The sequence below is a fragment of the Ovis aries genome, chromosome 4 (assembly GCF_016772045.2).
Source record: "Ovis aries strain OAR_USU_Benz2616 breed Rambouillet chromosome 4, ARS-UI_Ramb_v3.0, whole genome shotgun sequence".
Classification (NCBI taxonomy): domain Eukaryota; kingdom Metazoa; phylum Chordata; class Mammalia; order Artiodactyla; family Bovidae; genus Ovis; species Ovis aries.
In genome coordinates, this window is record NC_056057.1 from 73,915,133 (window position 1) to 73,929,815 (window position 14,683).

The 14,683-nt window shown below is 39.4% G+C and overlaps 1 protein-coding gene across 8 annotated transcripts in view; it reads left to right on the forward strand.

Moving 5' to 3' along the window:
- ADAM22 (ADAM metallopeptidase domain 22) overlaps window positions 1-14,380 on the forward strand; it is a 239,367-nt gene extending 224,987 nt beyond the window's left edge. For all 8 annotated transcript variants that reach the window (XM_042248675.2, XM_042248676.2, XM_042248678.2 and 5 more), the window contains 2 exons: window positions 2,700-2,823; window positions 7,156-14,380. In XM_042248675.2, coding sequence (XP_042104609.1) covers window positions 2,700-2,823; window positions 7,156-7,176 — 145 coding nt within the window. In that variant the 3' untranslated portion in view covers window positions 7,177-14,380. The remainder of the gene's footprint in view (window positions 1-2,699; window positions 2,824-7,155) is intronic.
- Window positions 14,381-14,683: the final 303 nt, after the last annotated feature.

A 14,683-nucleotide genomic window follows, 5' to 3' on the forward strand; every position in this document is an offset into this window, starting at 1 on the left:
GTGAACCAAGATTGGTCTTGTCTGTGGACAGAAAGCAAACCCAGAAGGTCTGATGTAGCCCCCAAATACTCCACAATCCATCTGCACATGGACATACCTTCACTGTGTAATTCTCAATGGCACCCATTATGATTATGGGTTATTATGGTTTTAAAAAAGGCAGTAATGATAATGGTTAGCATTTGTCCAGAGTTTACTTTGTAAAGTGAATGAGCTGGGTCGGTGCTTGGTTTTCGGTGAAAGCCAGATTGGAACCACCAGTCAAGTAGCCAGGTTCAGAAAAGTGCCTGGAGGCGGTTTTGAAGAAACATTTTTCTTAGATATTTGTGAAAATTTTGAAGTTTGTTTTCATTTTCCCTAAACTAACTGACCTTACCTTGCTCTCTCCTCTTATTCTGACTCCTGCTCTGGTGCTCTGCATCCCCCAGGATAGTCCCCTGATGCTGTCACACACCACTCAATCCTGACCTGACGCCCCTCACCCCTGCTAAACTGGGCTGCGTGGCTTCTCTCCCTGTTAGGGTTCAAAGTGTCAGTTAAACTGGTGTGTTAATGTGAGAAGTACTAAATGTGTAATTTCTTTGAGGTTCTGGAGGATACCTCTTTGTTTTTAACTCATTGTTGGCTTTGGCCAGGGAGATATTTGAAAGGGAAGCTGGACTTCCAGCATCCTCATTGGAATGGCCCTGTGTGTATACAAAGCTGGTCACTTGGAACCATGATCAAGTGAATGGCTGGCATGACTTTGAAGCTATAAGCCAATACCTCATGCTATGGACACACATGCGCACAGCAACATGTTAAAAAGATGACTGAGTTTGTATGATCCCCTAAAGTAAACAAGATTTAGTTGTTTGTGTACCTGACTCTTTTCTGAACTTGGATGTCTTATCAGTAGTGATTAGGCTAAAAATCTGAACCCAGGTTAATATCCCTAATTTTAGAAGGATATATTTAAGTATTTAATACAAAAGTATATGCTCATTTTGAACATACTGAATTTGTTTCCTAAAGATCACAGTCCTATTTGAAATGTTTTCCTAAAATTGAAAAAAAAAAACACATTAATTTCTGAGTTAGAAAAAGATACAGTAGTACATTGTTTTAATAATACTTTAGAGGATTTGCAGTATTTATAAATTCTTAGTTCCACCCATCTTCTCTTCAGTGGAGAGCTTTAATACAAGAGGCATCAAACAGTTGCAATATTCTGACAGTTCACATGAAGGACCATTTGGTCCTGGACATTTTCCAAAAATAGAGGAAACAGTAGGAATTACAGATTAAAAGTAAACTGAGTCATTCTTGATTCTTAAAATTGAATCAAATCTCAGGATTTGTAGGAAAAATTATTTTCAAACCTTAACTTGAATTCAGTGTCCATAAAATAGAAACTGACTTGAAAACTACAGCAAAACCAGAGCAAAGAATAATCTGTGGATAGGAATCAAAATTTAGAATCAGGGAGGAAAAGATATCTTTATTTGGTGCAGGCAGTACAGTCAAGCGGAGAAGGCAATGGCACCCCACTCCAGTACTCTTGCCTGGAAAATCCCATGGACGGAGGAGCCTGGTAGGCTGCAGTCCACAGGGTCACAAAGAGTCGGACACGACTGAGAGACTGAACTGAACTGAATTGAACTGAACATTTGTGAAATGGGTAGCTACTGCTAAATGATCATGCCTGTTTTTCATTGACACAGTATAAGTTGAGGTTCTTCACTTTCAGTTTTTTTTTTTGTTTTTGTTTTCTTCACTTTAAAGACAAGATAGCTGACATGGGTTTTCCAGTGTGCTTTGCTTAGTCACGGATATTACCACTGTACATGCTGAATAAAACAAGAGCAGTATAATACACCAAGAGCTCATGCACATTTTTCATAGGGAATATCTCCGTGATGAGAACACATGTTCCAAATAAGAGTTTTTGTTGTTGTGTTTCAAAAATTCCAGTCATTAAAGTGTTGCCACCTTTTGGACATGACAAGTATGCCCTACATGAGTTATCAAGATCTGTGTCCATGGCTTAGAATCCTTCCCTATATAGCTATGATGATTAGGGACTAATCAGACCATCTTTTATGTTCTCATCAGACTCTTTGTTTGGCTGGAACTCTGCACTCCTTACCGCTTGCATGTTTACTAATTTGTTGTTAAAACCCTTGTATCTGCCTTTGTTCTGTCACAACTAACACACTGGCCTCTGAATGCATGAGTTTTGTAGAAACTGGTGTGTGACTTAGTAACTAATAAATGTATCAATTGCATCATATTTTAAGATCTTAAAAATACAATTGGAATTACTGTACTAAAATTTTTTTACATTGTCATAAGACAGACTATTAATATGTTGTACTTTATTTACCATTATGAGCTCTTAGAATATTTTTAATCTCTCATTCACTTTAACTTTTTAAAACTGTTTTTTAAAAAAACCCTCATTATTTGCTTTCTAGCTGAAAAGTATGATTCTGTGTACTAAGATTTAAATAATCCATTGCAATTGTGAAATTAGGAAGACAAACACTAGCTAGCATTTCAGTGTTGTGAATGACAGAGTATGTCCCGGTAGTTAAATCTTTGCATTAGTGGCCTATGAAAGTAGATATCAGAGGGTTCTTTCTGAACCCACTTTTCAGAATTTGAAAAGGTTTTAGGCAATTACATAATATGTATCTCATGTGTTCTCAACGTCTCAGGACTTTGTCTCCTGCCAAGTCTCCTTCTTCGTCAACTGGGTCTATTGCTTCCAGCAGAAAATACCCTTATCCAATGCCTCCCCTTCCTGATGAGGAGAAGAAAGTGAACCGACAAAGTGCCAGGGTATGTGAGAGCTTCTTCCATCCATATATTAACATCCTCAGTCATTATCATTTATTTGTGAGTCGATGTTTTAAAAGAGAGAGCCATTTTCCCTTTTGTTTGTAAGAACATGAAAAAAACTGAGTTTGAAAAAGTAGATGATTCTTGGGGCTTTTGGGCCCAAGTTTGTTTAATTACTGATGAATTTAGAAGTATTGGGCATGTTTTAATCATTTACTTCTTTTCATTTATGTCTTTTGTTATTCACCAAAGTTAATATATTACAATCTGGAATAGATAAAACAGAGATTATATTTTTTTATCAATTTTTTCATATACCTGGAAATTTCTAGAGATTAAGTAAAACAACCTTATGTCCATGCACAGTTTGCTTATTCAGACTTCTCACTGGCAAATAACACCCAATAGGATTTAAGGAGTAGGAACCCATAACAGGAAATCAGATCAGTGTCTTGGGAATGGAGGTGGAATTTAGGTGCAAGGAAGGGAGCCTTGAAAATCTGTAAGATTAAGAGTATAACAAAGAGTATAACAAAGTATAGTGAAATATAGCAAACTTTTATTTTAAAAAATTAAGAACATATTTGGAGATTACTATTTTTATAAAAATATGATTCACCAGAAGTTTCATAGAAATACTAAGTCCTCTTAGTCTCACAACATTCCCAAGAATACTTCCATTGTGCAAAATGTGAGATATAGTTGAGTTTAGAGAAGCAGACCAGCCCTCAGAGACTAATGTGAAAAAAATAACTAAAGAATAATGACCTTTATTGAGGTACAGGCCCTGTTGTGGTTAGTTGTGTTGTAACTTTGATCTTCTCAGAAATAATTTTGCAAAAAAATAAAATGAAGCTTTAAAAGCCTGGACAGATTTATCTGATAGTGGGTCCCAGGTTCTTAGCCTTTTTGGTTTTGAAAGATATTTCAGAGCTTCTTAGATTCTGAACTTAAATTACAGGGTTCAAGGTAAACATGGATCATTTGAATTTTAACTTGATCAACTCAGAATCGGTAAGAAAACGTAACTTGTTAAGAAGTGATTCAGTTCAGTTCAGTCGTCAGTCGTGTCCGACTCTTTGCGACCCCATGAATCGCAGCACGCCAGGCCTCCTTGTCCATCACCATCTCCTGGAGTACACTCAGACTCACATCCATCGAGTCAGTGATGCCATCCAGCCATCTCATCCTCTGTCGTCCCCTTCTCCTCTTGCCCCCAATCCCTCCCAGCATCAGAGTCTTTTCCAGTGAGTCAACTCTTCACATGAGGTGGCCAAAGTACTGGAGTTGCAGCTTTAGCATCATTCCTTCCAAAGAAATCCCAGGGTTGATCTCCTTCAGAATGGACTGGTTGGATCTCCCTGCAGTCCAAGGGACTCTCAAGAGTCTTCTCCAACACCACAGTTCAAAAGCATCAATTCCTCAGTGCTCAGCTTTCTTCACAGTCCAACTCTCACATCCATACATGACTAATGGAAAAACCATAGCCTTGACTAGACAGACCTTTGTTGGCAAAGTAATGTCTCTGCTTTTGAATATGCTATCTAGGTTGGTCATAACTTTTCTGCCAAGGAGTAAGCATCTTTTAATTTCATGGCTGCAGTCACCATCTGCAGTGATTTTGGAGCCCCAAAAAATAAAGTCTGACACTGTTTCTACTGTTTCCCCATCTATTTCCCATGAAGTGATGGGACCAGATGCCATGATCTTCGTTTTCTGAATGTTGAGCTTTAAGCCAACTTTTTCACTCTCCACTTTCACTTTCATCAAGAAGCTTTTTAGTTCCTCTTCACTTTCTGCCATAAGGATGGTGTTATCTGCATATCTGAGGTTACTGATATTTCTCCTGACAGTCTTGATTCTAGCTTGTGCTTCTTCCAGCCCAGTGTTTCTCATGATGTATTCTGCATATAAGTTAAATGAGCAGGGTGACAATATACAGCCTTGACATACTCCTTTTCCTATTTGGAACCAGTCTGTTGTTCCATGTCCAGTTCTAACTGTTGCTTCCTGACCTGCATATAGGTTTCTCAAGAGGCAGGTCAGGTGGTCTGTATTCCTATCTCTTTCAGAATTTTCCAGTTTATTGTGATCCACATGACTTTAAAAACCATCAATGGTGTTTTACTCACCATACATAAAATTACCTACATATGTTAAGATAGGAAATGGTAAAAGATGGAAAGAAAAAAGATAACTCAGAGTCTCATCACTCAGCTTTCTGTCCCTAAAAAAAAAAAAAAAAAGTTGTGACTAGGCATCCAGTTGTTGGTGACCTAAGTATGTGGTAATGAAACCTTAGGTGTCATTCCTTCCCTCCTCAGGGAACTGTTGAAGTAGAACACCCCACATTTTCTCCCTGATAAACTGTCTACATCATTGTTTCTTTTGTCTAGCTGGGGTATTCACTCACCTGTTGTCATGCTAGGGTGTGGGTTTTTGAGGATGTTCCCATATGAGAGCCCATGGAAATGACATCCCCACTCACAAGAAATGGCTGGCGCATGGCCTTATCTCCAGGCTGAACGGGGTGGCTGTGAAGAATGTAGCCTTGGGGACATTGTGTGAAGGGTCAGCTTGGTTCCATCCACTGTGGAATGGTCACATGACCATGTAGCAGATCCCCACAGTATAGGCAACCCCTGTCTCTGGGATGTCTTCGTGGGCTGTGGACAATGTAACAAGCAGTTCTGTCTGTCATCAATCCCTCTGTTACAGCCATCCAGATACAGCTAAGGTCATGCCTATTCCTCAAAGTGATGGCTTGGCAGTTCTTTGCTCCTCTTTCCTCACTGGATTAATCATGGCCTTCAGGTTTTCCCAGTGTCATTCCTTGGCTCTTCTCTTCTTTATGTGAGCTGTAACTCAATATTTAATCTTTTTAACCATTTGTGAAGAAACTGGGCTCACTGAAGCTGAAGTCTGAACTCTTTTCTACTTTGCACCATCGTCTGGGCATCAGACAATGAGATCTTCTCTCCCTCAGATGCCGTGCAGACCTCCTGGCTAACTATTCATTATAACTTGTCTCCATCAACAGGTGTCGTCCATAGCAGAGATCCTCACAGTTGGGAGATTTGGTGTCTTTTTTTTTAATGAAAAGGACATATAAAGCAGACCTAAAACAGATAACAGAATATTTCCATCAAGAGTCAGGAGAACATATTAAGAAAATCTGTAGAGAAACACCCACTTAGTTCCTCAGCTATTTCTCCTTCTCCCCAACTCAGAAACCCATTAGGGATCCTACTATGATATGCCCAGATCTCCTGTAAAAATGGAATTTGGATGGAAATTGGATGCAGCTGATATCACTCTGATCTCAGCTTTCTTTATTCATGTCCATAATAATTATACCCAGATCATATTGCCTGGAAACATATTTTATTAGTTTGATTTCTTTTTTCTTTTTTTAAAATTGGTCTTCCTTCTCTAGTGAACTGAATGGCACTTCTCTTTGATCACACCAAGCTTGTTTTCAGTCCATTAAGGCAATTACTGAACATTTTAGAAATTAGATATGAATAGGGCTGCTGTAAAGAAATGGTGGCAGAGGCCAGGAGAGGGAAGAGATGAGGGAATTAGGGACCTGACATCCTGCCCTGGATGCGTTGTTCTACTCTGATGGGTCAGTTCCTGAGAGCGGCTGTTGTTCAGGGGATAGCAATGGATTTGGAGCATGTATAGCTGACCACAGGCCTAGAGCAATGATTTTTAAGTGGGCAGTGGTGGTACTAATGGGCTCACACTTTTCTAAGGCCAATAGTTTTCAGCTTTCAACAGAATTGTCTAAAAGACTTTTAAAAATATGCTGATGCCTGAGTTTCACCCAGGGTGATTTCGATTTAGTTGATATGGTGTGCTGGCTAAGCTATGGAATTTTCTAAATGTCCTCAGATGAATGAAATGTACAGCAGGGCTGAGAACTACTATTCTAGATGACTGTATTAGAATCTTGGGGAAAACAAGGGTATGTGTAATTTAAAAAAATAATATCTTAAATTATTCCTTTTATACCTTTATACCTTTTGTACCTTTTATTCCTTTAATACCATATTTAATTTATTTGTAATTTCAAGTAATCGTAAATGAGACTATGAGGGTTTTTTTTTTTTAATTATTAAAAGGGGGCCATTGTTAGAAAGGTTGAGCCTCAGGCTTAGAGGAAAGAGAGAGCTAAAAATTAGATTGTTTATTTTATGTATCAATAAGACTTCACACCCACAATCACATCAGCGCAGATGGAATCACTGAAGCTTTTTCATCATTGTGGCTCAGAATGCATCTGTTTCTTGCTTTCACAATGTGAAGTTTTGCTTTTCTCTGTTGCAGCTATGGGAGACATCCATTTAAGATCAGCTGTTTACATGTGATACATCGAAACTGTTTACTTCAACTTTTATACAAACCCAGCCTCATGGAATCACTGCAAATCTATCTGCTCTTCAGACAATTCGAAAACATCTCTGAGAAGCAACAGAGGAGAGGAAGCCAAGCTTCACATCTGGATACCATTTTCTTTTTGTCATTGGCTTAGGATTTAACTGAACCATGAAAAGGACTACTGAAATGTTACACTATAACATGGAACAACAAAGGTATTGGTATGTTAATGGATAATCCGCATGACAGATATATGTAGAAATATCACTAAAATTAACTCACATGACCCAAATGTAGCAAGTTACTAAGGGACAATAGTGGATTCAGAACTTGACATTCTGAAGCACATCCTCATTGTAGAAAGTCAGCAATGCTATGTGCATGAAGCTTCTGTTTATTGTTTTCGACATTTAAGGAAACAACATCCCATAATAGAAACTAGCATGCAGGGCTAGGGCATATAGGATTTCTTCTGCAGGACTTTAAAGCTTGAGAGGCCAATATCCCATATGCTAACTGTAAACATGTATTTTTCTTTTTTCTTTTTTTACTTTTCATATTTATATCAGCATACAAGGACAATTGTACATATGTAAACATTTTAAAATTTAAAAAAAAGCAGCTGTTACACACAAGTGTATTTTGCCAAATGCCTAAAAACAATCAGTCACAGTCACGTCATTGTCATCCATCAACTGTTCTTTGAAGATTATAATCGGACGATGTTGTAAATATCGTGATCAGGGCTGTATGTGTGTCTCCCCTTAATTGATGTTTGTCCAAACCATGTGCTAGCCTTTTAAAGTGTGCGCAGTCTGGAGGTAGTTTTATTGAACAAGTAAACAAAATGTCCAACCAAACTTGGGGCCTCCACAGCTTGCTTCCTGCCTCCAGGCGCTCTACTGCCTGTTGGCTGGCTCCTGGGGATCCTCCAGCAGGTCCATCTTCTTTCTGGGGGCTACAGTGCCTGCCTCAGCAGCTGTTCTTTTTCGGTACCAGAGCACATCTGCTAGTCTCACCCCAGGGGGCCTGTGAGCCCCACAGCAGTGTGTCCTGCTGAGATCAAAGTGCACCAAAGACACAGGAGACCACAGCTGCTGATGCGTTAGTAACTCCCACCTTGCCAATACTCCAACCCTTTGTGGCCTAAACTTTTGTTCTTTAAGAAAACTTTTTAGCCACCCTTATCTGTGATGTGAATGACTTGTTTTAAAAAAAACAACTTTTACACAGTTTATTAAGGGTATTTATCATCAGTGGGATGTGAGTCCCAACAAGTCATTCTGCACTGATTTGTAAATAAGACATGGAAGGTTCTATGAGGTGGGCTGGGAAGCCTCAACAGACTACAGAGGGGTCAAAGAAACCTAAAGCCACAGAAGTGAGCAACTGTGAAGTTACCCAAACAGCTGGCACGGGGAAGAATCTGATGTCCTGAACGCTCTATTTTTTTTTTTTTAATCCATAGAAAAGTGAGAAATCTATGTTAAATCCCCCTCTTTGAAACCAAAGTTCCATAGCTATCATCATGCAGCTCTATCATTCTTAAAGAAAACTTCTCTCCAGAGGCTAACTTAGTGAGCTCAGAAATGGATGGGATCAATCAAATGCTTCATTCAATAGGAAGAGTACTTCTGAATTTCCTTATTTTTCTTTCCTTTTTCTTGAGAGGAATGGAATCTGCAGACAAGATTTCAGAAATATCCTGTAAGTTTGATCTCTCCCAGTAGTGTCCGAGAACAAAACCCATTTCATCTCTTAAGTATAATCATCTTGGAGTCCCAAACTGAAGGGCCCCATTAGAAGGCAGCATTTTCTCCTCTATCTATGTCTTCTATAATGGACCTCTCTTCTGAAAGTCTTTGAAAACATTTTTAAAGCAATTTAATTATCCCAAATGATACCGTATAAGCAGCATTTTTCATGACAGGAAGGGATGTGATTGTCGAGACCACAATAAAATGATCCATCAGACTCAAGTTTGAGTGGGTGTTGGGTGATGTTGCCACATGGCTCAAACTAAGGACAGGAGGGCAGACAGATTTAAAGATGTAGCAAATAAAGTGGCTTTTGACCAAGATCACTTTAATGTGCACTGAATGTTTTCTGGTACTGAGTGTATAAAAGCTAATGTTAGAAGTTTTATTTTGACTATAAAAGAGTTTATAGATTTGAATGTAAGGTACCTCATGTAAATATGCTTCCTAGTTATGGTTACACATCCCTCATTTGAAAGTATCCACAAATGATTAGCCATGTAGTCAATGAATCCCCTTGACCTTTCTCTCTCTTTCCTCATTTTCTCAATTTATTTTTACATGAAGATTATTATTTCAAGTAAAAATCATTATTTGCCTTTGGGAGACATGGTTGCTCTAGAGGTATACAGTTTATAGTCATCTTCCTCGATAATAACCTTCATATGGAACTGAATGAAAAGTGTTTCATTTGCAGAGAGACTATGATTTTATAGTACTTTTAAATGCTTTATTCTAGATTCTACTCAATCTAGGAATGTATAAACATCCTTAGAGCCATTTGCAGTGTTCTTTGACACATATATAATTTCAGTGGTGAGTAGTGAGAATTCCCTATATGTGTACTCATGGTTGGCATTCTAGATGTATTAAATCTAAATATTTATGACTGTTCCTCCACTGAGACAAAGAGAATAGAGCCATGGCAGTAAACACAAGCACAGCATTCTTCTTTTTTTTAGTATCTATTTTAGAGAGGAACTTTGAGGCCACATAGCAGTTTGCATCATGAAACTAATGTTTATACCCCTCACTCAACTATAGGACCATTATAAAAAGCAGAGAAAAGCAAATTTTGGCCTTTGTGTCCCATTGTATGCCTTTTCCCTCTCTTTCTAAAGTTTTGTGCATATAGATAAGACTTCAGATCGGACAACTTTGCAGCCTGAGATTTTCAATCTATCCATAGTCATTACAGTGTAATATACTCTGATTTAAAGCAACACATGGTTCTCCACTAAGAGTGTCAACAGAGGTATGGTATCACGGAGCCCTGAAGGAACCGTGTTCAGCCACTCTTTAGGGAGGAAGTGGCGTACTCCTCTGGAGTTTCCCAGCTAGGAAGTGGCCCATAGGCCACAAGCAATCTGTGGAAAGGGATAAACTGCTCAAACATTGCAGCATCAGGAGGGCTCACAATCTGTGGTTGCTGTATTTTTTTTCTTTTAAAGAAATACAGTGTTTTTCCTTAAAAAAAAAAAAAAGTTGACTAATAAAGTAAATGTAAGGTTAAAATGCCAAAGCTATTTTTCAGCTTGATATATAGGTGCTGTAAGTGATACTACAGTTTCTCTCTCCTGCCCACTGCCCTGTCCCCTTGCTTTGAAAAGGCTTTCCAAATTGTGTTACTACATAAAGTCAATCTAGTATAGATTTCTGAGTGTAAGATTAATAGGGTTTCTAAAAGAAGTTGCTGAAAAGATAAAATCAGGTATTGTGTGCACTTCTACAGAAAGACTATGTTTGAATTCCCAGTCTTACATCTCTTTTTTCTGTTGATCCCCTTGAAGATTTGCATAATTTAATCCCGTCCATTGTCTCAGATCTCTTGTGGCTCCTTTACCTTTTAAGATTTTCTCCTTTACTTTTTATAGTTACCTATGACCCAGAGGAAATACTTTATTTTTGTCCATTTTTAGTGTTTCAAAATCATTTGCTTATTTATTGATCTCAGCCCTTCTTCATATCCTGTTGTCATGTAATTCTGTTTTAACATACGTATTTCAGTTCAGTTCAGTCGCTCAGTTGTGTCCAACTCTTTGCGACCCCATGGACTGCAGCATGCCAGACTTCCCTGTCCATCACCAACTCCCGGAGCCTCCTCAAACTCATGTCCATTGAGTTGGTGATGCCATCCAACCATCTCATCCTCTGTTGTCCCCTTCTCCTCCTGCCTTCAATCTTTTCCAGTATCAGGGTCTTTTCCAATGAGTCAGTTCCAATATAAACATATATTTAGTGCTTTAAATATTTCCTTGTGTTATTCAACATGATAATAAATCCTTACCTAAAGAGAAGACTATTTTATTTCACTTTATTTAAATTGAAAGGAAAAGGAACTTACTGGAATTTACTGAGTAGCTTGCCAGGAATATGGGAAGAGGGCCACTGAATAAAGGCAGTGAGAGAATGAAGGGAGGCAGGCTAGGCCCTCCACAGCCTAGTAGGACACCACCGCCTGTTACAGGACCCTGTTCTATGGGGAGCAATTTTTTTTTTTTTTTTTCCTGGCCAAGCGGCATGTAGGACCTTATTTCCCTACTAGGGGGAGCCCGTGCTCCTTTCACAGAAAGCACTGAGTCTTAACCACTGGTCCCCAAGTAAGTCCCTGGGCAGCCTTATTTTAAATACAAAGGTACCAGTTGGTAAATTGACAAGAATTTTACATGAAACGTCTGACTCCCATTTGCAGCATAATGTCTACTTTTTAATGCTCCTAAGTGTCTTCCCCTCCTTGTCTGTGTTTCCTTTAAAACTGATAAATGAGTGCTGCTGCTGCTGCTGCTAAGTGGCTTCAGTCGTGTCCGACTCTGTGCGACCCCATAGACGGCAGCCCACCAGGCTCCCCTGTCCCTGGGATTCTCCAGGCAAGAACACTGGAGTGGGTTGCCATTTCCTTCTCCAATGCATGAAAGTGAAAAGTGAAAGGGAAGTCGCTCAGTTGTGTCTGACTCTTGGCGACCCCACGGTCTGCAGCCTACCAGGCTCCTCTGCCCATGGATTTTCCAGGCTAGAGTACTAGAGTGGGGTGCCATTGCCTTCTCCAGATAAATGAGTAAGTGGAGTCAATTTCTTATTCTATTAGCTTAAAATATATGAAGCAAACATTTCTATGGAATAGGACTTAATTAGAGTCTCAACCTTTAAATTTTTTCTCCTCTGAGATATTTTCTGAATGGATAAGACTATTCGGATTTTGGAGGCAGCAACTTTCCTCCAGCATGAGACAGCTAAGAACTTTCGAGAACAGCTTCCTGTGTTTTTGAGATTGTGAGGTGCTGAGACTGCTCCTGAAAATTAGCTGACAGGCAGAAGCCTATCCGCTTCTGTATGTTGGGGTGGGGAGTTGGAGTGGGGGGTGGGGGTGGGGGTGGAAGCAGCGACACCTGCTGGGAACCTTTGGCACAGGCTCATAGCATATGCTCCCTGGGCAGGTGCTTTTAATTCCAAGAGGAATTTTCCAGCATGCCTGCAGAGGCAGAGCAAACAAAGATAGATGGGGTCTTAGAAATCGGGTATTTCTGCTTGTCAGAATACCCCAAATGGAGCATTTTCTGGTTCAGTTTATAAGGAGAAAACAGTCAGAAATGGAACAAAAATCTGCCCAGTATTTTTGTCCTTTTTATCCAGAATCTGACAAACCAAAATCATTCTCACTGTGGGTTTGCGAGATGCTTCCAGACCCTTTCTACTTTCAAAGTCACTCCCTGTTCAGTAGCTGTCAGACCTTTTCTCCTGACTAGGAACCTCCACTGTCATGGAAGTTAAGTCCCTCTGCCTGGAATGGCACTCGTGGAACCATTGGGGGCACAGAATCGGGAGAGGGGCGTTGGCATCTGGGCATGGATTGTGCAACTTGGGACATCACCAAGAAATTGGTTCTCAGGGTGTGCTTCAGGCTGGAGGGCAGGTAAGAAACAGTGAGCCTTGGGAGGTTATGGGGCAGTTAGCCCTGGGAAGGAGCAGGATGGAGAGCTTCAGGGAGAGCTCAGAAGAGCCCAAGCTGGCCACTGGTGGTGTGTATTGTGTGATTAGGGCAGATCTGTGTGCTTTGTAGCTTTACTGAGCATTGGCTGTGTAGTCCTCATCGTCCAGTCACAATGGGCCAGTGACTGGCGTGGCATGTCCCTGTTCCACTCCTCACAGAACCTGTATGGTATCTGGAGGTGCTTAAAGGCTGCAGGAGTTTGGCTTAAGGACATCATCATTTCCTATTTTGGTATCCCTGAAATCAAAACCAGAGAAAAAGTGTATTTTTTTTTTTTTTTTTACAAAAAGGCATACAATGAGACTACCAAATGTTAAGATAATGTGCTTACAAAACCATCAATACACTTTTTGAAGAATTTATGAGTTTATGAAGAAAAGGGCATTTTCTTCTCAAGTTGAAAATACATATGCATATAATACCAATCTATATTTACTTTAGGGCTTAGCTTTTTCTTTTATGAAGTTTCAGATATGGATTTGTGTTTTGATGATCAAGCCCTTACAAATGCAAATAGCCCCCAAATCTTTAAACACAGCGGTGCTAAATTAATCCAGATGACACAATACAGAAAGTGCTGACAGAAATTAATTCATTGATTCAGTGATAATACAAGAGTCCTTGCTAAATTATACACTTGTATCACTGCCTGATGAGAAACCCCACTTTTCTTTTTTAATCCAGCACAAAATCAAACTGTGATTCTATAGCTAGTCTTTTTAATGGGAAAAAAATAACCCAACATCTTTGTTTTGTACAGAAGACAATTTTTTTTTAACACTAACTTCAAAAGTGCTTAAATGTTAATTCAGAATAATAAGCATGTGCTCCTTTTTTAACTTGGTAGAAGAGACTTGCCCCTCCAGTTTAGCATCACAAAAATACAACTTTCTTTAGAAACAGCTTTTTCACCTAAACATAGCAGTTATATGTTAGCCAGTGTAGGTCTGCACTAGTATTTTCCACATCTGTCATCTTCAAGGGGTAATGTCCCATCTACAGGAAGTGGAAGCCACTTTATGGGAAGGTGTTAATGGCAGCACAGTTTCACTTTCGGTAATCAGATAATTAGGTGTATATAGTTTGGCTTCATTTTAACATTCTGTTCTCTCTGCTACCCTGCACTTCGGGTTCTTAAGCTACTTTAAACGTTACTACTGGGTTTTGGCAAACAGCAACTGAAATATATGGCAACTGCTTTCCAGATCAAGTGTGATTTGTGTCACGGCTGTTCAAGTTATAAAGTTGTTTTACTGTAGGTAAATAAAATCTTGCTGTTTTTATAGGTCACTCTAACTTAAGGTTCAGATTTCTGGCACAATTTTATTAGTATTCACTTCTGAAGCTAATAAGGTACCACGGTTTTCTATGTTATTCTCATTGTAACATCAATAAAGTGACTTTCAATAAAAGATTTATGTTATTTTGATGATGACTCCCTTTAATCCTATTTTTCTCCCAGTCACTGTTTCTCTTTCAGAAGCTTTGCGGGGATACTGCTGGCGGTTCTTGCTTTTCTGTTTCATGGTGTCCTAGAATAGACCATCTGCATGGGGAGAAATACCATGATCCCTTAGTGGAGTCTGAATGGTTACTTTGTTGGGCAATTATCCCAGCTGGATGACAGGTGGAGTCTTCTCTATTTATCTTCCTGCCTTATTTCAGGAACACTTTCTCCCTTCAGCCTAGTAAGGATCCATTTACTGTATTCTGTCCTAGAGCCCGGGCAGTG